Here is a 23,623-nt window from a genome sequence, read left to right on the forward strand (position 1 = left end):
GACACATAGAGGGTTCAAGCCTACCTCCTCTAAAAGCGAGAGGACAATCTAGTCTCGCTTGCGTCCAAGTTTCGTGCCTCTCAGCAGATCACAGCTCGGCAGATATTGAGGTTGTTGGGCCACATGGCTTCCATAATGTATGTTGTCTTTATATGAGATCAGCTCAATGGACCCTGGCTTCTCAATGGTTTCAAGCAATGGGGAGTCTAGAAAATGTCATCCAGGTGTCCCCAGAACTTGTACGCTCTCTTCAGTGGTGGACAATTTGATCCAGTTTGACTCTGGGACTTCCATTCCAAATTCCTCAGCCACAAAAAGTGCTGACGATGGATGCATCTCTCCTGGGATGGGGAGTTCAAGAAACGTGGTCCACCCAGGAAATGAAACTTCAGATCAGTCTCCTGGAGCTTCAGTCGATCTGGAACGCTCTAAAGGTTTTCAGAGATAGGCTGTCTCACCAAATTGTTTTCACCCAAACAGACAATCAGGTTGCAGTGTATTACATCAAGAAGCAGGGCCACCAACATGGCATGTTTCTTTGGGCCATTTATCTGGTGGTCACAAACAATACCCTGGCCGACAGTTTGAGCAGGATAATGCAACCGCACGAGTGGTCTCTCAATATAGGCATAGCCTGCAAGATCTTCTGAGCGTGGGACACCCCCTTGGTGGATGTTTTTGTCACTCAGTGTAACCACAAGGTCCCTCAGTTCTGTTCCAGGCTTCAGGCCCATGACAGACTAGCGTTGGATGCCTTACTCCTTAATTGGGGGACAGGTCTTCTGTATGCGTATCCTCCCATAGCTCTAGTAGGAAAAACTGTGCTTAAACTCAAGCAAGACCGCGAAGGCTGCGGAAGATTTGGTTTCCTCTTCTGGAATTATCCTCCAAAGAACCATGGAGATTGGAGTGTTTTCTGACTCTCATTACTCAGAATGAGGGGTCACTTCTACATCCCAATCTCCAGTCTCTTGCTCTCACAGCCTGGATGTTGAGAGCCTAGAATTTGCTTCCTTAGATCTCTCGGAGGGTCTCCCATGTCTTGCTGGCTTCCAGGAAAGATTCCACTAAGGTGTTGTTTTTAAATGGAGGAGGTTTTCTGAAAGCAAGGACTTAGATCCCCTTAACTTGCCCTAAACAGACCCTGCTTGAATTCCTTGTACACTTAAGAGTCTGGTCTCAAGAGCAACTCCATAAGGGTTCACCTTATTGCAATTGGTGCTTATCATCAACATGTAGAAGGTAAACCCATCTCTGGATAGTCTTTAGTTGTTTGCTTCATGAGAGGTTTGCTTTTGTCAAAGCCCCCTATCAAACCTCCACCAGTGTCATGGGATCTCAATGTCATTCTCACCCAGCTGATGAAAGCTCCTTTTGAGCCACTGAATTCCTGCCATCTGAAGTACTTGACCTGGAATGTCGTTTTCTTGGTGGCTGTTACTTCAGCTTGTAGAGTCAGTGAGCTTCAGGCCTTAGTAGTGGATGCTCCTTACTCTAAGTTTCATCACAACAGAGTAGTTCTCCGCACGCACCCTAAGTTCCTGCCGAACTTGGTGTTGGAGTTCTATGTGAGCCAGTCGATTGTCTTGCCAACATTCTTTCCCCAACCTCAAGTGAAAGCAGCTTGCACACCTTGGACTACAATACAGCATTGGCCTTTTACATGAAGCGGACGAAGCCCTTCAGACAGTCCGCCCAGTTGTTTTTCTTTTGATTCCAACAGGATGGGGGTCGCCATCGGGAAACACACCATTTCAATTTGACTGGCAGATTGCATTTCCTTTACTTATCTTGGAGGGTCATGTTACGACTCATAATGTCAGAGCCATTGGCACGTCGGTAGCCCACTTGGGGTCAGCCTCCATTGAAGAAATTTGCAAGGCTGTGACGTGGTCTTCAGTCCACGCATTCACATCTCGCTACTACCTTGAGAAGGATACCCGACGCGACAGTTTGGGCAGTTAGTGTTGCAGAACCTGTTTGGGGTCTACAATCCAAATCCACTCTCCTAGGCCCATTTTATTCCGTTCCAGGCTTCACACTCATTCAGATTGTATATAATTTCAGGTTAATCTGTGTTATGTCATCACCGTTGTGAGGCCCAGTTGACCAGTGTTGTTTTTGGTGAGCCTAGATGCTAGGGATTCCCCCACTTGTGAGAAGGTAGAAGCCTGCTTGTCCTCGGAGAAAGCAAAGATACTTACCTGTAGCAGGTATTCCCCGAAAACAGCAGGCTTCATATTCCTTGTCATCAAGCAGATGAAGCCATTACGTATGGGTTATGTCCATCAACCAGCAGGGGAGATAGAGAGCACTCAAACTTTCACAGTGCCCTCTTGGCAAGCTAGCTCCACTGCCTCTTCAGTATTCTCTATCTCCCTTAGCAGGGTGGCTGCAGCTTGTTCGAGCTCCAGAAAAATCTGCCTGGAGGTGGTTCCTGGCTTGCCAGTTGTTAACCGGGGTGTTGGAGGCTATAGCAGCTTCACTTTAAAGGCACATAGGTTAGCCCTTTCCCTGCCTTACCCATATCTCTGTGGATGTGGACATATTGCCTTGCTTTCCCTGTCCTTACCCACCAACAGTGGATGCAGGCATATAGGTTCGCCCTTTCCCTGCCTTTCCCACTCATCTGAGCCTCCGGAGTCTTCAATACCTCTGCTTTCCTCACAGCTTTAAAAAAAAAAAGTCGCGTCGTGTTTTTAAACGCAGAGACGCTGGAACAGAGGTTTTTGACCTGATTTTCAACTATTGCCCACTGGCTCAAAGAAACTATCTTTTAAGCTTATCTGCTGGCCGGCAGGGTTCCGCCTGTAGCCTTTAAGGCACATTCTACTAGAGCGATTTCTTCCTCTTGGGCTGAAACTGGAGCACTTTCTCGTCAAGAGATATGCAGTGCAGCAACATGGGCTTCTAAGCTCTTCTTTGCCCGACATTACAGGCTGGATGTGGCTGCCAGGAGGGATGCGCGTTTTGGTGCACAAGTGCTAGCGCGTGGTGTGGCTTGTTCCCACCCTATCTAGGGATTGCTTTGTTACATCCCATACTTAATGGCTTCATCTGCTTGATGACAAGGAAGGGAAAATTAGGTTCTTACCTTGGTAATTTTCTTTCCTTTAGTCATAGCAGATGAAGCCATGAGCCCTCCCTGTATGATTGTATGCTGTGAATCTGTTTTTCAGGTTCTGTTCTAATTTCCTGAAGTTCCTTCCTTGGGAGAAAGTTGGAAAACAATCTTCAGGATTCATGTTCAGTTTAAATTTAGGAGGATGTGTTCATTCCCTCCAGCATGTTTTTTTTGGAGAATGTGTTGATTCTCTCCAGGAGGCGCGTGTGTTCTCCTCCAGTTCTATAAATAGGAGGATGAGTTCATTCCCTCCAGTGTGTTGGGAGGATGTGTGATTCCCTCCAGGAGGCGCGTGTGTTCCCCTCCCCTTATACAATAAGGAGGATGAGTTTATTCCCTCCAGGAGGATGTGCATTCCTTCCTTTATGAGTTCATGCCCTTGTGATGGGCCATCGTTCGCTGTGAGGAAAGCTCTTGTGATTCCCATTGCGGTTTGCCATACTGCTTTGGAAGCTTCAAATACTGAAGAGGCAGTGGAGCTAGCTGGCCAAGAGGGCACTGTGAAAGTTTGAGTGCTCTCTATCTCCCCTGCTGGTTGATGGACATAACCCATACGTAATGGCTTCATCTGCTATGACTAAAGGAAAGAAAATTACCAAGGTAAGAACCTAATTTTCCCTTCTCACAATCCCTCCCACCTCCCTTTGAAGTTGTCGTCTTGGTTATTTTTTCTTTAGTTTTTTGCTTTAGTATTATACTGAGGAGACCGCATTCGCGAGATGGACAGGAAGGCACTCGCACATGCGTGGTGGAGCACGGCTCGGCCTCCAGAAAGCTCTCTTTTTAACTTTGGCAAAATGCCGGACCAGGTGACGCAGATCGGTGTTGCCCACTTGTGAGAATGAAGCCTGCTGTCCTCGCTTTATATTTGGATGGGTTTATATTCGAATATATACAGTATGTTTACATTGCTATAGTTTAGAACTAGATTCTAGAAGTGTTTTCCAAAACTGTTTCTCATTCCTTCAGGTCATGTAGTTTTCAAGTGGAACTACTAATTTATTTTTTCTTTCCAAATCAACACTGTTGAAAAGAAATTGTACTTGAGTACATAGGTGCTTGAAAATCCGTCTGTCCAGGACAATACAACTTTCTGAAAATTGAATGTAACATGCCCAAATTTGACATGGGGAAGAATCGGGGAAAATGACACACTAAATTTAAAAATGGGCTGGTTTGGACTAGCGGTTCTAATGAAATACAGAACTCAAAAACGGTCTTAGTGCCTTTCTGTGGGGGAGACAATCGCAGCAGCTACAGAATCTGTCTAATGGAATAAATTATCATACGTGATTTTCCCTTTCTTTCCAACTTAATGGAGTTTTGTAAAGAAATAATACACTGGGGATCAGATTTCTATCAGAACATCCCTCTCCCTCCACAAGCAATTCTGGTCACCGCATCTCAAAAAAGATAGTGGAATTAGAAAAGGTACAGAGAAGAGGCTAAAGTGGCTAGGCTGTTTGGAGAAAAGACGGCTGAGGGGAGATATGATAGCAGTCTAAAATAATGAGTGAAGTGGAACGGGTAGATGTGAATCGCTTGTTTACTCTTTTAAAAAAAATGCTAGGACTAGGGGGCACACAATGGAGCGACAAAGTAGTAAATTTAAAACAAATCGTATAAAATATTTCTTCATTCAATGTGAAATTAAACTCTGGAATTCACTGCCAGAGAGTGTGGTAAAAGGAGTTGGCATAGTGGGGTTTAAAAAAGGTTTGGATAACTTCCTAAAAGAAAAGTCCATAAGCCATTATTAAGATGGACTTGGGGAAAATCACTGCTTGTTTCTAGAATAAGCGGCATAAAATGTATTGTACATCTTGCCAAGTACTTGTAACCTGGATTGATCACTTTTAGAAACAGGATGCTGGGCTTGATGGACCTTCAGTCTGTCCCAGTATGGCAACGCTTATGTTCTTACCAGTCCTCATCTCCCATTCCGCACTAGCATCATAGAGGCAGACAGACTAGAAAGCTTCCCCATTTGTTTTGCTTTGTAATGAGCATTACGTAGTTTAGTCAACTTTTGCGGTGAACTTTTATTTACAACGTTGAAACCCCTAAGAGTGATCGTGCTTGTAAGTCTGTATATTCATGTGGATTTGTCTGTCAAAGTGGTTCTCTATCCAGTTCTCAGCACATATCCAATCTGTTCCGTGTTCAGGCTATCCAGAGTCCAAACAAAAAAAACAGCACCACGGGCCTTTAAAAATGGAACACAGTTCTTTAATGAATGAGCCTTGACAAAAAGACCCGACCCGACAAAACATAGAAATAATATATTTAAAAAAATTTTTTTTTAAATATAATGAGTAAAACCAAAGATTAATATTTAGACTCATCAAGCATGCATATGATGAGTCTAAATATTAATCTTTGGTTTTACTCATTATATTTAAAAAAAAATTTTTTAATATATTATTTCTATGTTTTGTATTCTATGTAGACCCCTGACGCAGGTGCTAGTCACCGAAACACGGCCCGTGTCGGGTCTTTTTGTCAAGGCTCATTCATTAAAGAACTGTGTTCCATTTTTAAAGGCCTGTGGTGCTGTTTTTTTTGTTTGGACTTTAGTTTGTACTTTGTTCCCTCTCTTTTGTTATATCCAGGCTATCCAGAGTGAAATATTCATGACACAGATTTGCATACAGGGGTGGCAGTGCACACAGATTTGTTTCATGTATTCATTATGGATACCCTGAAAACCTGGTTGGATGGGTATGTCCCAAAGACTGGTTGGGAACCCATAGCCTATTAATATATGCGGGTTTTCCAGGAAAATGTTTTAAACTGTGTTTTCATTTTCTGCAGGATATTCTGCTCATTAATGTAGTAATTGAACAAATGATCTGTGATACTGACCCTGAACTTGGAGGAGCCGTCCAGTTAATGGGACTGTTACGTACTCTAATTGATCCAGAGAACATGTTAGCCACAGCTAATGTAAGAACAAACAAATGGGTAAAGAATGTTTATTGTTTTATCAAATATCATAGAGTGTTAAAAACTGTTTAATTTTAAAATTTAAACATGATACTGTGTGTTTAATAGTTGTCCTCAGAAGAGTTAAATGATTAGGTCTTTTATGTCTTACGTTCCTGATTCAGCATAAAATAAATCGATAAATTAGCTAACCTGTGACTTGTGGTGGTGCACATTAATTGCAGTGTGTTTGCTTAGAGTGTAATTATTTTCTTTAAGCAAGATTTGTTTTGGCTGATATCTACTATGGTCTCTTTAAGGTCTTTGTGTTCTGATACTATTAATTGGGTGCTGTAATGCCTTTGTATTGCTCCATGGTGCGACCGCACCTCGAATATTGTGTTCAAGTCTGGTTGCGGCATCTCAAAAAAGATATAGTGGAATTAGAAAAGGTGCAGAGAAGGGTGACGAAAATGATAAAGGAGATGGGACGCCTTCCCTATGAGGAAAGGCTAAAGTGGCTAGGGCTCTTCAGGTTGGAGAAAAGGCGGCTGAGGGGAGATATGATAGAGGTCTATAAAATAATGAGTGGAGTTGAACGGGTAGATGTGAAGCGTCTGTTCACGCTTTCCAAAAATACTAGGACTAGGGGGCATGCAATGAAGCTACAATGTAGTAAATTTAAAACGAATCGGAGAAAATCTTTCTTCACTCAACGTGTAATTAAACTCTGGAATTCGTTGCCAGAGAATGTGGTAAAGGCGGTTAGCTTAGCGGAGTTTTAAAAAAGTTTTGGACGGTTTCCTAAAGGAAAAGTCCATAGACTGTTACTAAATGGATTTGGGGAAAATCCACTATTTCTGGGATAAGCAGTATAAAATGTTTTGTACATTTTTGGGATCTTGCCGGGTATTTGCGACCTGGATTGGCCACTGTTGTTAACAGGATGCTGGGCTCGATGGACCTTTGGTCTTTCCCAGTATGACAGTACTTATGTATTTATATTAATAACTTTCTAAATAGCAGCTTTGGGTGAATTTGTGTGCCTGATTTGATACTGTTGCCTACAGAGAACACCTATTTGTCCTTTCTCTGTTAACAAGGAGGATTGAATTGGGCACACAGGTAGGTGACTAAGTTCAAGATTGCTTGAATGTCTTAGATAAATGCCTCAGTGTTGAGAGCTGAATAGGTCACAAAGTCAGATTGCTCACTATTGCTTGACTGAATACACTACGTTTGATAAAACCAAAGAATCACAATGTACCAAAAAAAGGATAATAACAATTATAATAATGGAGAAGCTTTCATAATGTGCACTCAGAGCCAGCATTAAAGCCCACAATAGGACTGCTGCATAACTCAAATATAATCATAGAGCTACTTTTGTGCAGACAATGTGCCAACATGACAGTGGCATTTAAGACTCCCAGAAGGCAGTGCCCCTAGTATATGACTACAATACAAAAATCTTTATTAACAACTCATAATAACTAGGGCTGCAGTTCGGCAAAAATCTCCGATGTGATTAAAATGTTTAATCGTTGGGCCATAGTCTGCTGTTCATGGGGGGGGGGGGGGGGGCACATTTTCTCTTCTCACCCCCCCCCCCCCCCAATTAGACGACATAACTTTGCTGTTGGGGATGCTGAAGCCAGTTGAAGAAATCTACTGCCAAAGTGTCCCCCTTCCTCCTTGTGCTGCCTCAATAGCAAGCAATTCAGCGGGGTATCATCCGCTGATGCCTGCACTCCCCGAGTATGCTCAGTTAATGCTCAAACTAAGCATGCTTGGGGAGTGCAAGCGTTGGTGGATGGAGGCACCCCGCTAACTTCCTCGCTCCTGAGGCAGTACAAGGAGGAAGGGGGTGACCCAAGAAAAGGATTTTGTATGCTGGCGGGGCTTCAGCTACCCCAACAGCCATTGAACAGGTACTGTAGTTTTAGGGGGGGCATCACCCATTCTGTCATGTGCCCCCCTGTGCCTTTCCTTCTATTCTAGCACCCCTTTCTGAAAATAGGAAGTTGCATCAGAAGGAGGCAGGACCAAGATGGATCAGAAGGAAAGGCCCGGTGCAGGCTGAGGCAACATTTCAATATGCTGCTGGCCCCTGCAAGGTGAAGATTTACCACAAGACAACTAACGAAGTAAACTGGGAAAGGAGAGCTGCCAGAGAGGGAGCAAGAGATGCTAGACTGGGGGGGGGGGGGGGGGGGGGGGTTAAGTATCAACCGCAATTACATTTTTTTTTCTCCGAGGACAAGCAGGCTGCTTGTTCTCACAAATGGGTTGAAGTCCACGGCAGCCCCTCCGATTGGAGATCATCACTAGCAACAACGTTTGCTAGCCCTTGCGTGCGCATGCGCAACCGTCTTCCCGCTCGAACGCGAGTGTGCTCGTCAGTCTTCTTTTTTTCCGCGGCTCCAGACGGCCGTTCTCGATCGTTCTGCGCCTCAAGGAGACTCCTCGCGCCTTTTTCGCTGCTTTCTTCCATTCGGAAGTGGTCGGAAAGTCTTCCGTTCGCATCTTTTCGTCTTGTTTTTTTTTTTTTTAATTCCTTTTTTCTGCTATTTCCTGTGTTTTTCCCCTTAAGTTTCCTTTCGTCATCGGAAGCGGCCTTTTTGGCGGCCTGTAGGGGTTTTTTCCCTGTTTTGGTGCTCTTTTTTGTCACCATCGCAAATTTTGACTTCGCCGGCGTGATTTTTTCCGCCCATGTCATCGAAGTCTGCCAGCGGCTTCAAAAAGTGCACGCGGTGCAGCCGGACGATCTCGCTCGCTGATAGGCACATTTCGTGTCTTCAGTGTCTCGGGGCTGGTCATCGCCCTAACGCCTGTACTTTGTGCCTCCAGCTCAAGAAGAGGACTCAGGCGGCGAGATTGGCTCAGTGGAACGTTCTGTTCGGAGCCTCGTCTGGTGCTTTGACGTCTGCGGTACCGAGGTCATCGGAGGTATCGATGTCGTCAGTAGGTGCAGAGAGGCTGAGAAGGCTAGGGCTTTTCAGCTTGGAGAAGAGACGGCTGAGGGGAGATATGATAGAAGTGTATAAAATAATGAGTGGAATGGATCGGGTGGATGTGAAGCGACTGTTCACGCTATCCAAAAATACTAGGACTAGAGGGCATGAGTTGAAGCTACAGTGTGGTAAATTTAAAACGAATCGGAGAAAATTTTTCTTCACCCAACGTGTAATTAGACTCTGGAATTCGTTGCCGGAGAACGTGGTACGGGCGGTTAGCTTGACGGAGTTTAAAAAGGGGTTAGATAGATTCCTAAAGGACAAGTCCATAGACCGCTATTAAATGGACTTGGAAAAATTCCGCATTTTTAGGTATAACTTGTCTGGAATGTTTTTACGTTTGGGGAGCGTGCCAGGTGCCCTTGACCTGGATTGGCCACTGTCGGTGACAGGATGCTGGGCTAGATGGACCTTTGGTCTTTCCCAGTATGGCACTACTTATGTACTTATGTACTTATGTCATTAGGAGCGCAGGTGAGGGCTGTCCATTCCCCTGCTGGTAGCGGTGAGCCCTCGAGTAGGTCTCCGCCTGTCTCGAGGACTCCTGCGGTACAGGCCCCCCGGGATCGACCTGTTTCGTACCCGGCCCCGAGGAGGCGTTTGGATTCAACGTCCTCCTCTTCGGTACCGGTGACATGCTTCATGCGAAGGCAAAGAAGCATCGGCACCGGTCGCCTTCCTGTCACGGTACTGAGAGCTCTGGGTCGCCGAGGGATTCGACACCCACTAAGTGTCGACGCCGGGAGGACCACTCACCCTCCATATAAGAGATGTCGATGCGCTCTGTTGTGGACAGCCCGGCACTGCCTCCTCGACCAGGACAGATTCTGAACTCGTCGCCGGTACCGGACCCCTTGCCTTTCTCGACAGTCGCTCTGAACGAGAGCCTCTGGGCTATACTTCCAGGGATCCTGGAAGAGCTGTTACGCCCTTCCGCTCCGGTACCGGGGGTGCTTGCACCGCCGGTGCTGTTGAGAGAGGCGACGGCTGGCTCCTTGTCCATGGTGAGGTCTCCGGTCCCGGTACTGCTTGCGCTGCCTGCATCGGCAGCCTCCCAGGTTGACTCCCCGACAATATCGATGGAGGGAGCTTCATCGCCACCGGTGCAGGAGTCTTCCTCTCCGCGTACCCACCGTGGCCATGTTTCCACGAAGTTGAGATGGGCCCGGCTTCGGACTCCAGTTCATGAACTGGTGTCCGATACTGTTTTAATTACCCCTCTCTAGACCTCCGGGGGACCCGTGCCCACGGAGATGAAGGGTGGGTTTCAGAAGGCTCATTTTAAGTCTGTTACCCAGGACTTCGGCTTTCTGACTCCTGGTTTCTAAGTGTATCTTAGGGCATCTATTCTCCCACATTATGCACTAAGGAGTAGGAGCTTCCTTGCTTATGTGAACACTATTTGTGTAGGGGTGTTCAGAGAGATAGATATGCAGTCAAGAAATTTAGGCACAGGCTAGGAGGATAAGTGTTAGAAATGATCTTTATTCTCACCAATTGGAACTTCAATCAATCTGGCACGCTCATCAGTGGGAATCTCAGATGGACGACTGTAGTTCTGCCCTCTGGGTAGAGTTGGGGAAAATTCCAAACTCCGCCTAGATTTGCAGATCTTAAATACTCTCTTCTGCCCATTAAACTCAATGGGCACACAATTTTTTTCATATGTGAATCATACTTTCCGACAGTTTGCTAAATCGCATCTTGGGTGCCCACTCCTCCCTCCTTTCACCTATTTCTTCATAACTGTAACATCCTGAGTTGTAAACAACTCTGGAGATACAGAGAAAGACGCCATCTTTCCAAAATCAGACTCCATTTTATGAACCTAACTTCTTACCATTTTAGCCATTAATTCCTCCATCTTGGCCCTTACACTGTATTTGAATGTCACACCAGATCCCAATAAGGCTTGCCTACCAGTCCTGCTTCCGTAGGCATTCAGCTACAAGGCCATCATCAGATTTTAAGGCCTAGTCAGTGTTTTACAGCAGCTTAGGCTATAGAGCTCGGCCCACCACTATTCCAGTGGAGGGGTCTCAAGTTGTAACACATATTAACAATACCGATGGTGAGACCTCGTGGGGAAGCAGAGGAGGACACAAGATATTTCTCTGACGAGGAGTCTTGCTGTCTTTCCTCTGACCCTACTCCCTCTCCTGAAAGGCAGCTTTCTCCTCCTGAGAGTCTGTCTTTCGCGGCCTTTATCCGGGAAATGTCTACGGCCATTCTCTTCCCTGTGGTTACAGAGGATGAGCCAAGAGCCGAAATATTTGAGCTTTTGGACTATCCTTAGCCACCTAAGGAATCGTCCACTGTACCCATGCATCATGTCCTCAAAAAGACATTGCTGGCGAACTGGACGAAGCCGCTAACTAATCCCCACATTCCCAAGAAGATAGAATCCCAGTATCGGATCCATGGGGACCCAGAGTTAATGCGGACTCAGTTGCCTCATGACTCTGGTGTGGTGGATTTGGCCCTTAAGAAGGTCAAGAGTTCTAGGGAGTACGCTTCGGCGCCCCCGGGCCGTGACTCTAGAACCTTGGACTCTTTTGGGCGGAAGGCCTACCATTCTGCAATGCTCATTTCCAAAATCCAATCTTACCAGCTCTACATGAGCATTCATATGCTGAACAATGTGCGGCAATTGGCGGACTTGGTGGACAAGCTCCCTTCTGAGCAGGCCAAGCCTTTTCAGCAAGTGGTCAGGCAGCTGAAGGCATGTCGCAAATTCCTGGCCAGGGGTGTGTACGATACTTTTGATGTCGCGTCCAGGGCCGCTGCTCAAGGTGTGGTGATGCGCAGACTCTCATGGCTGCGTGCCTCCGACCTGGGGAACAGGATCCAACAGCAGATTGCGGATTCTCCTTGCCGGGGGGATAATATTTTTGGTGAAAAGGTCGAACAGGTGGTAGAACAACTCCACCAGCGGGACACCGCTTTTCGACAAATTCTCCCACTGGACGCCTTCAGTATCTACCTCATCAGGTAGACGCTTTTATGGGGGAAGGAGGACTGTTCCCTATTCTAATAAGCGTAGGTACAATCCTCCCTCTCGCCAGCCTGCTGCCCAGGCTAAACCCCAGCGCGCTCATTACCGTCAACAGCGTGCGCCTCAACAGGCCCCAGCAGCTCCCCAGCAAAAGCAAGGGACGGGCTTTTGACTGGCTCCAGCAGAGCATAGCCGACATCAAAGTGTCCGTGCCAGACGATCTGCCGGTCGGGGGGAGGTTAAAATTTTTTCACCAAAAGTGGCCTCTTATAACCTCCGACCAGTGGGTTCTCCAAATAGTCTGACTAGGATACTCCCTCAATTTGATTTTCAGACCTACAAATTGCCCACCGGGAGCTCAGTCCTTCAGCTTCCGCCACAAGCAGGTACTTGCAGAGGAACTCTCCGCCCTTCTCAGCGCCAATGCGGTCAAGCCCGTGCCACCGGGGCAGGAAGGGTTGGGATTCTATTCCAGGTACTTCCTTGTGGAAAAGAAAACGGGGGGATGCGTCCCATCCTAGACCTAAGGGCCCTGAACAAATATCTGGTCTGAGAAAAGTTCAGGATGCTTTCCCTGGGCACCCTCCTTCCCATGATTCAGGCAAACGATTGGCTATGCTCTCTGGACTTAAAGGATGCTTACACTCCCATCCCGATACTGCCAGCTCACAGGCAGTATCTTCGATTCCGTCTGGGAACACGGCATTTTCAGTACTGTGTGCTACCCTTTGGTCTCGCCTCTGCGCCCAGGGTGTTCACAGAGTGCCTGGCTGTCGTAGCAGCATCTCTAAGCAGACTGGGAGTGCACGTGTTCCCTTATTTCGACGATTGGCTGATGAAGAACACCTCCGAGGCAGGAGCTCTACAGTCCATGCAGATGACTATTCGACTTCTGGAGCTACTAGGGTTTGTGATAAATTATCCAAAGTCCCACCTTCTTCCAGTCCAGAAACTAGAATTCATAGGAGCTCTGCTGGTCTCTCAGACGGCTCGTGCCTACCTTCCAGAGGCGGGTGCCGACACTCTTCTGTCTCTCGTCTCCTGGGTGCGGGCATCTCAGCAGATCACAGCTCGGCAGATGTTAAGATTTTTCGGCCACATGGCCTCCACAGACCATGTGACTCCCATGGCCTGCCTTCACTTGAGATCAGCTCAATGGACCCTAGCTTCTCAGTGGTACCAAGCCGCTGGGGACCTAGAAGACGTAGTCCTGCTGTCCACGAATTTTCTCCAATCCCTGCATTGGTGGACAATTCGGTCCAATTTGACTCTGGGACGTCCTTTCCAAATTCCTCAGTTACAAAAGGTGCTGAGGACGGATGCCTCTCTCCTGGTCTGGGGAGCTCATGTCGATGGGCTTTATACCCAAGGGAGTTGGTCCTTCAGGAAACAGGGTTGCAGATCAATCTCCTGGAGTTGCGAGCAATCTGGAACGCTCTAAAGGCTTTCAGGGATCGGCTGTCCCATCAAATTATCCAAATTCAGACGGACAATCAGGTTGCCATGTATTATATCAACAAGCAGGGGGGCACCGGATCTCGCCTCCTGTGTCAGGAGGCCGTCAGAATGTGGCTTTGGACTCGCCGGAACGGCGTGTTTCTTCAGGCCACATATCTGGTAGGCGTAAACAACAGTCTGGCCGACAGGTTGAGCAGGATCGTGCAACCTCACAAGTGGTCGCTCAATTTCAGAGTGGTACACGAGATCTTCCACGTGTGGGGCACCCCCTCGGTAGATCTCTTTGCCACTTGAATCAACCACAAGGTGGTCCCTCAGTTCTGTTCCAGACTTCAGGCCCATGGCAGGCTAGCGTCGGATGCCTTTCTGCTGGATTGGGGGAAGGGCCTTCTGTATGCTTATCCTCCCATATACCTTTGGTGGGGAAGACTTTGCTGAAACTCAAGCAATATCGAGGCACCATGATTCTGATCGCCCCGTTTTGGACACGTCAGATATGGTTCCCTCTTCTTCTGGAGTTGTCCTCCAAAGAATCGTGGAGATTGGAGTGTTTCCCGTCCCTCATTACTCAGAACGAGGGGGCGCTTCTGCATCCCAACCTCCGGTCCCTGGCTCTCACGGCCTGGATGTTGAGGACGTAGATTTTACATCCTTGGGTCTCTCAGAGGGTGTCTCCCATGTCTTGCTTGCTTCCAGGAAAGATTCCACTAAGAAGAGTTACTTTTTTCTCTGGCAGAGGGTTGCCATTTGGTGTGACAGCAAGGCCCTAGATCCTCGCTCCTGTCCTACACAGACCCTGTTTGAACACCTTCTGCACTTGTCCGAGTCTGGTCTAAAGACCAAGTCTGTAAGAGTTCATCTTAGTGCGATTAGTGCATACCATTACCATGTGGAAGGTAAGCCGATCTCGGGACAGCCTTTAGTTGTTCGCTTCATGAGAGGTTTGCTTTTGTCAAAGCCCCCTACCAAGCCGCCTACTGTGTCATGGGATCTCAATGTCGTTCTCACCCAGCTGATGAAACCTCCTTTTGAGCCACTGGATTCTTGCCATCTGAAGTACTTGACCTGGAAGGTCATTTTCTTGGTGGCAGTTACTTCAGCTCGCAGAGTCAGTGAGCTTCAAGCCTTGGTAGCTGATGCTCCTTATACCAAATTTCATCATAACAGAGTAGTCCTCCACACTCACCCTAAGTTCTTGCCGAAGGTGGTGTCGGAGTTCCATCTTAACCAGTCAACTGTCTTGCCAACATTCTTTCCCCGTCCTCATACCCGCCCTGCTGAACGTCAGCTGCACACACTGGACTGCAAGCGAGCATTGGCCTTCTACCTGGAGCGGACACAGCCCCACAGACAGTCTGCCCAATTGTTTATTTCTTTTGATCCCAACAGAAGGGGAGTGGTTGTCGGGAAACGCATCATTTCCAATTGGCTAGCAGATTGCATTTCCTTCACTTTGGTTGAGAGGCAGGGATAGTGCTGGGCAGACTTATACGGTCTGTGCCAGAGCCGGTGGTGGGAGGCAGGGATAGTGCTGGGCAGACTTATACGGTCTGTGCCAGAGCCGGTGGTTGGGAGGCGAGGATAGTGCTGGGCAGACTTATACGGTCTGTGCCAGAGCCGGTGGTTGGGAGGCGAGGATAGTGCTGGGCAGACTTATACGGTCTGTGTCCTGAAGAGCACAGGTACAAATCAAAGTAGGGTATACACAAAAAGTAGCACATATGAGTTGTCTTGTTGGGCAGACTGGATGGACCGTGCAGGTCTTTTTCTGCTGGCATCTACTAGGTTACTATGTTACTTACGCCCAGGCTGGGTTGACTCTTGAGGGTCATGTCACGGCTCATAGTGTTCAAGCCATGGCAGCATCAGTGGCTCACTTGAAGTCAGCCACTATTGAAGAGATTTGCAAGGCTGCGGCGTGGTCATCCGTCCACACATTCACATCGCATTACTGCCTTCAGCAGGATATCAGACGCGACAGTTGGTTTGGGCAGTCGGTGCTGCAGAATCTGTTCAGGGTTTAGAATCCAACTCCACCCCCCTAGGCCCATTTTTATTCTGTTCCAGGCTGCATTCTCAGTTAGTTGAATAAGTTTAGGTCAATCTCAGTTATGTCCTCGCCGTTGCGAGGCCCAATTGACCAATGTTTGTTGTTTTGAGTGAGCCTGGGGGCTAGGGATACCCCATTCGTGAGAACAAGCAGCCTGCTTGTCCTCAGAGAAAGCGAAAGCTACATACCTGTAGAAGGTATTCTCCGAGGACAGCAGGCTGATTGTTCTCACCAACCCGCCCACCTCCCCTTTGGAGTTGTGTCATCCCTTGTCTTTGCTATTTACTGGACTGGCGAGCACACTCGCGTTCGGGTGGGAAGACGGTCGTGCATGAGCAATGTGCATGCGCATGCGAGGGCTAGCAAACGTTGTTGCTAGTGAAGATCTCCGGAGGGGACGTCAACCCATTCGTGAGAACAATCAGCCTGCTGTCCTCGGAGAATACCTTCTACAGGTATGTAGCTTTCGCTTTAAGCACGATTAGTGATTAACTCGTTGGCCTCGATTAACTTGCAGCTCTAATAATAACAAAGAAGCATGAAAAAATTAAAATGTTGGGGGGAACCCCTCCTCCCTCCCTATTTATATTATGGTATTCCATTCAAGCTCTTTATTTAAACCAGCAGGTTCCAAGGATCCTGTTTCATAGATCCAAAATTGTTCTCAGCATGCCAGATATAACTCATGACCACCACGTCTAGGGGATAGTAAAACTTTATCAATAACTCTCCATGTGAGATCCTGAAACAAATGATATTTGTAAGCAGTGTGAAACAATAGAAGTTGTATTCTTTTATTTTTTTTTCTCTCTCTCTCTCTCATCTATGCCCTGTGGAAGTGGCAGTTTCTCCTCAACCCCCAAAGTAGTCGTTAGTCGGGCTCTGGGGACCGCACATTCATGATTACAACCAGTTGAAAGTTAAGTGTTAGGTAGCACTCTTTTTTTGGACATTGTTATACACATTTATTATAATGCAAGTACAGGTCTATAAAAATGCCTATTTCAAATTGAAGATTCTCATTGTATATATTTAAACTTGTCACATTGTTTGCACAGGAGTATCTCTATGATTAAATTTAGCCACATTATACAGCAGACCTGTTGTAGGCTTTAATGCTGGCTTTAAGTGGCTCATTATTATAATTTTATTAGCGCTTTGAGTATTTATAACAAGGATTATTGTATTGATTTTGACTGATTGAAGCATGGGCCAAGCAGTAGTATGACATAAAGCTATGGTGCAAAGCCCAATTAAAGGGGTGTCCATTAAGAAGATTGACTTCTATAGTCCACTTTTGCAACATGGCTTTAAGCAAGGCAAATGGCTTTTCTTAGAAGACAAACGCTGGGAATTTTGATGCCACTAAAACCTGAGGCCACTTCATTTTGAATTCTGCAAGAGGGGACTACATGCACTGGAGAAGCCATATGGCCTACCTTTTCTAAATAGGCTCTAGTGACCAAAGGGGAGAATTGAACAGCTTGAATTGATGGGCTCACCATTTCTTGTCTTTCCTGCAGGAAAAAAGGCTTTTGTTTGCTCTGAGTCCAGAAATGCTTCTATAATGTTCTTTTATGCAGAAGGGCTGACTTGTCAGAGTTGAGGAAGCCGTGTGATTGAAGAAAATGCATAGCTCTGTCCCTTAGGATGTTAGCCAGATCTGGCAATGAGGTCACTAGAAGCCATTCCTTATAACCCCGCTATGGGTATGTGCCGTCCTGCCAGTAGATGGAAACAGAGAACACACTTTTCTAGTGGTGACAAAATGGCAAGAGATTGCCATTAAAAGACATATGAAAAGAGACTGGAGAACCTAAACACGCATATCTTAGAGGAGAAGGGGAACACAGGGAGTATGATAAAGACCTTTAAATATTTGAAAGGAAGTGCTGAAAAAACAAGCCTTTTCCAATTGAGGTGATGCTCTAAAACTAGAGGACATGAAGTGAAGCTACAGGGGGATAGCATCAAAAGCAACATTGGGAACTATTTTTTTGCAAGAAGACTAGTGGAAACAGTGCTATAATTCAGAAAGGAGTGGAGTCTACGTAATGGATCCCTCCCAAGCATAGAACATCTCAACAATGTAATGACGTTTGCACTAAGTAATCATGGGGGAAATGACTTGTACTGTGTGGCAGGTACAACTCTAACAACCTTCCTAGGTATACTTGATGGGCCATATTGATCTTTCTTTGCTGTAGTTTACTATGTTAATATGACATCATTGCTATAAGGTGCAGCCCTGAAACTTGCAAGCATTCTCTGTCTGTAGCAGATGGTAGACACATGCTGGACTAGTACAGTAGCTCTTGGATTGACTCGGAGTCTGTTTGCAGACAGTGTATTCCTGTGGGGGTGGGCTTGTGCCTCAGCTCTCAAGGGCTTGGTCTTTAGGTCTGATTGAACAGGATTTTGTGATTAATCTCAGACTGTAAGCCTGGCGGAGCAAGGCCTGTGCTTTGGGGCTCATGAGTGTTTGGCTTAGTCAAGCAGTGACTAGCTTTATTGGGAGGTTAGTGTCAGCTGTTGAGTGCCCCTCATCCCCACCTTCTCACCATTTTCCTCCTCTCCTTTCTTCCCATAGGGCTTGGAATTTCTTTTGCCTGCCTTCTGTAACAGTAAAGTAAAAAATAAAATAAAGGAACACCAAAAATTGAGCAGAGTGTTGGAGTAAGGTTGGGGGCATAACTGCATTGGGATGACAGAGGAAAGTGCTTGTGGGGGTTGTGGGAGCAGCTGTTTACAGGTAACTGGCAAGCTCTTAGTCCCTTATTTTATGATGTAAATTCTTTCAAAACAGCAGGGTTATAAAACTAGTACAATGATTTGTATTAAATACTAACTTTATTATTCACTGAAAAAGATAATATCCCATATCAAAATATATATATTTTTTCATATCTTAAACATTGATTTAAAAATGTTTACAGCCCAATCCAGACCACTAATGGAGTTATCCTTCTATAAATTGTCCTTACTTACATAAATTACCCTTATAAGTTTTTAGATAGAAATACAATCATGATAAATGACAGGCTGAAGGCAGTAATTCTCAATCATCACATATCATTCAGTCATTGTTCTTTCATTTGAATCGCCAGTGCTTGCATGTTTTGATTAAGCGATCTTCATACGTCCTCGACCATCCTCAGTTGTAAAACTTGTTCTGCTAAATTCAGTGGATTTATAATTCATATAAACTGAAAGTTCAAAATTCCGTAGACATGTTGGAAACTCCAAAACAGAGGATTATAATCAGTGCTCCACACAGTTGTGTAAAGACTAAAAGAATGTGTGAAGCACTGATTACAAACCTCTTGTTTTGGAGTTTCCAACTTGTCTACAGAACTTTGAACTTTCTTTGTTTCTTTTGAAGTCTCTTTATTGGAACATATGACTCGCTTTACTCCCGTACCTGTAACTTATATTGCCAGATCTGTCAGGAACAATTTTATTTATTTATTTGTTTATTTGGATTTTGCTCACATCTTTTTCAGTAGTAGCTCAAGGTAAGTTACATTCAGGCCACACTCTGGACTATACTTCCTATCCCACCAACTTGATTAACTCATTTAAGTGGAAGCCTGTACCATGGTCTGACCACTACCAACTAGACTTTACTAAAACAAAATCGGCGTTACATTGGCCACCCTCCAATCTTCCAGTACCACGCTCGATTTTAAGGATAAATGACATATTACTATCAGTAGCTCCACAAGTTCATTTTTCAGTTCTATCAGTACTCTGGGATGAATACCATCCGGTCCAGGAGATTTGCTACTCTTCAGTTTGTAGAACTGCCTCATTACATCCTCCAGGTTTACAAAGAATTCATTAAGTTTCTCTAACTTGTCAGCTTCGAATACCATTTCTGGCACCGGTATCCCACCCAGATCAGTGAAGACAGAAGTAAAGAATTCATTTAATCTCTACAGTACAGCTTTGTCTTCCCTGATCGCCTCTTTTACTCCTTGGTCATCTAGCGGTCCAACCGATTCTTTTGCCGGCTTCCTGTTTTTAATATACGATGCCCTAATGTGGCTATGCCACATGAACTTTATCTTACCACAACATCACTTTGTATTTGTTCACACAGGAGTCTGCAAACGCCTTTCCGGTACTATGTAAGCCGCATTGAGCCTACAGATAGGTGGGATACAAATATAACAAATAAATATCCAGCTGTCGTCCTATCCAAACATCAATCTTTTAAACTGATATCCACCAGAGGGAAAATCAATGAGTCCAGTTTCTGGACTGAGCAGAGAGACTCCTTTACCCCATGGATTCCTTTGCAAGAATTGGTAAAATCTTTTTGGTACAATAAAGTAATATCTGTGTTGGATAAAATTGTTCTAGTTACTATCAAAAAGGTCAAGGCAGTCAGAAAATCTCCTTGGTTTTCTGAAGAGCTGTCTAAGCTGAAACTGAACTGTCGACACTTCAAAAAGCAATGGAGAAAAAGCAGGAGTTGAGGTCCCAACTTCAATAATACTGTCAAATGATAGAACCTTCACAGTTGAATCTGAAGCCAGAGTGCTTGGGATCTTTCTTGACGCCTTCCTAACATTTTCATCCCATATTAACCAATTATGGAAGAAAACACTTTCATTCTTTGATCAAAAAGCCTTTGCACCGTTGGTCCAAATGCTGATCATACCACATCTGGAGTACTGTAATGTCTTATTTCTTGGTATTAAATCCTAACATCAGAAAAAACTGCAATTTATACAGAACACAGCGGCAAGGCTTATTTCAGACTGAATAGATATACTAGCGTTTCATCTTATCTTGTCAAACTGCACTGGCCATTCATAGTTGAAAGAATCAGGTTTAAAGGAACTTGTCTAGTTTTTCAAGTTTTCCATGGCATCACATCTGAACTGGTGATTAATGTCTGATTATTATGTAACATTCGATCCAACAGACTGAAAGAACAACTGATTTTAGCATCACTGTTCTATAAGGTAATTCTACTTCACAAGATCTTCAGTTCTCTCTTCCCTGTATTAGTAGTTTCTTTATGGAACTCATTTTCCTCTCGCTATTAGATCAGAGTTTAGCTACCTTAACTTTTGAAAGATGTTTTCTCTTTCCAAACCCTGCTGCATAACCACCATTACTACTTTTATATCCCTTAGCTGTCTTTAGGTCTGTTAGATGACTCTCCTCTATTACATTCTCTAGTGACCTATAAGATTGTATTTAACCTGTGTTCCACCTATGATGTAAACTCAGAAATGGGGATTTTAGCAGTTCACAAGATTTGATTTGATTTGTATGAAGCTACTGCATGAGTGGACAGATGCAGTATTAAGGGAGGATGACCTGCTAGGCTGTATAGTTGACCAGTCTCTGTGCTGAAGATCTGATCCTCTCCTCTGCCTCATAATGGTCACAGAGCTGGTTGAGGTAATTCTGCTGGGCTTGTGTGGACATGCAGCCATGCTCATAACAATCCTATTGTGATGCACACACCACAAACAAACAGCTGTGGGTGTCATTGCTGGCTTTCTTCCACAGGTTGGGCAGGGTCTGAAGCCTGACTTAACCTATGGCATGGTTCCTTGACATCAGTGTGTCTCCCACCCCCCACCCCTTTCCGAGCCTCCAAATAAAAACTAATAAAAATGTTACTTTTAAGTAAAATAATATAAACTAAAAAAATTTAAAAAGCATAAAAAAGGGAAGAAATACTATTCAGTGAAAAAGTTGGGAGAGCTTTATTTCAGTGTTCATGTAGTAGAGTGGAGAAAACCCAAACTGAGGAGACTGAGGGTAATCCTGCTTATATAGGGAGGGCCACATACACTCGGAATTTTAATCTAGTTTGAGCTCTGGGTAAGCTGTTCTGAATTGGCGCTGTCAGATGATGGTTACCACTTGCGTGGCTGATTTCAGTTCTGTTTGTTGATGAATAAACTTATGCTGCACAAATTATTAGTTTGAATTAAATTTTAAATTTCAGAATTAAAGAAAAAGTATGTCTCCAGTATAAAACAGATATGGAATGTATTCAGCTAAATGTTCTTCAGTTTCCTCTAAATGTTGATACTTAGTGGACAGCTGCCATATTATATTTTGCTTTTCAGTAGAAACAAGTCACCATTATATTGCTTAACTACTATTGCACTTAAAATTCTGTATTTTTCAGAAAACTGAAAAAAGCGAGTTTCTTAATTTCTTCTATAATCATTGCATGCATGTCCTCACTGCACCACTCTTGGCTAATACTTCAGAAGATAAACTTGAAACAGGTAAGATCACTGTTCAACTGGCATTTCTTACATTAGGTTCCCTGTGTATTTTTGGATGCAAGCTGTGTAGTTGCTAACTACTCTCTAACATTAAGATGTGCTAAAATCACCAAGTGTGTCTGCAGTGATATGTGGTTACTGAGGCTTCTATTCCAATAATTTATAATCAAATAACTTTAGGCTCTATATATTCTTCCTTATCCCAGTTAATTTTTCTTACTGGAAGAATCAGTTATCTTCCCCTACATTATCAAAAGTTGTATTATGAAAGAACTGTTGCATGTTAAATAGATTCTTTGTGATTTACCTTTTGGGCACAGTTTTACTTGTACATATTTTCCATATTAGAATATTGTAAAGAACCGTTAAAACTGCTTAAACAGTAACTTATATATGCCAGTCTGAATTATTACCAGCATCTGGACAAATCTGATGCAGGCCAAAAAGCTATCTCTAACTCTCTTGCAAGCCAGAAAGGAAGACTAGAAAGCATCATCAGGAGAGACCAGATACATTCTGGTGATGCTTATATTTTTGTTTGTCAATTTATGATTATTATTATATACAGCAAATGTGAATAGTAATTATTGTTGGCCCTTCCTTTTTACTCTTGATTTCTTTTCCCCCATTCCTGCTACTGCAGCCATCTCTCAAAACCCCAACCTCCCACAATCTCCCTGTTGGTGTGAAAAATGTATTGCTGCTCACTATCCTCAGTCTGTCAAACACACCACACTCTGCAGTGGCCCCACTGATCTTAGACAAATCCTAGAATGAGTTTCTAGCATGGCAATATGACACCCAGGAATCAAGTCTTAGAAATCACTAAATGTTTGAACTTAACTCATTTGTTCTTTTTTCTTGGTGCTATTTTGTAATATCCAATTTTTTAAAATAAAAAGGCCAATTAAGTGTGAGTAGAGAAAAAGAGAAAGAAACTGAATCTGAGTGCCATCATGTCTGTCTGTCTTGCCATTTTTGATTGTAGCTCATGTTTTATTCCAGAAGTTTGTATACAGTACTAGTTTAGAACTTAGGGCCTGATGCACAAAGCTTACCATGCTTGCAATGTTTGCTTTAGACTGGTTGTAGCCGGTTTAAAGCAAGCGTTATTTAGAGTCTAATGCATAAAGAAGTTCTATGTGGCTTTAACTGTTCACCATATCAGCTACCGATAATCCAATGCAAATGTATTACAACAAGCTCATTAGTATTAACATGAGCATTCGTGCGATACACAGGGGCACTTACCTTTTACTTGCAAAATTTTCCGCCAGGTCTGCAGCTGTTGTGTAAGGGCAACTTCTGAGATGAGCAGTCTGCTTGCATTTTTCAATAGCATTGGAATAGGAGTGAGAGGAGCAAAACTGTGTTGGAGAGCAGAAAGCAGCTTAGAGGTGCGGAGAAATAAAAACAGACAGCCAGTCACTGGGGAAAGCCTCTATGATGTCAGCTGGGGGGCATTCAGCAAGGAAGAGATTCCCATTCTTGCTGGCAAAATGATCAGGAGCAGCCTGAGGGAGAGTAAGTAAGCTGCAGGAGGAAGGTGGAGCCAGCATCAGAGCACTGCAGGGGAAAGGACAATACAGCAGACAGTGGAGCTGGCATTGGAGCACTGCAGGCTACATCTTTCATCACAGCTCACAATATCAGAGCTATGGCTGTTTCAGTAGCCCACTTCCAAGTTCCATTGAAGAGGTTTGTAGGGCTGCAACATGGTCTTCAGTCCACTCGTTCACATCTCATTACTGCCTTGAGCAAAATACCCAACACGGCAGTTGATTTGATCAG

At 44.7% G+C, this 23,623-nt stretch overlaps 1 protein-coding gene across 4 annotated transcripts in view; it reads left to right on the plus strand.

Annotated features, from left to right (window-relative positions):
• Positions 1–23,623, plus strand: part of PPP4R3B (protein phosphatase 4 regulatory subunit 3B) — a 245,534-nt gene that overhangs the window by 149,831 nt on the left and 72,080 nt on the right. For 3 of the 4 annotated variants that reach the window (XM_030196214.1, XM_030196215.1, XM_030196211.1), the window contains exons 8-9: positions 5,939–6,088; positions 21,730–21,832. In XM_030196214.1, the coding sequence (XP_030052074.1) occupies positions 5,939–6,088; positions 21,730–21,832 (253 nt within the window). The remainder of the gene's footprint in view (positions 1–5,938; positions 6,089–21,729; positions 21,833–23,623) is intronic. The other variant, XM_030196212.1, reaches the window with a different exon arrangement.

The sequence above is a fragment of the Microcaecilia unicolor genome, chromosome 3 (assembly GCF_901765095.1).
Source record: "Microcaecilia unicolor chromosome 3, aMicUni1.1, whole genome shotgun sequence".
In the NCBI taxonomy this organism is placed as follows: Eukaryota; Metazoa; Chordata; class Amphibia; order Gymnophiona; family Siphonopidae; genus Microcaecilia; species Microcaecilia unicolor.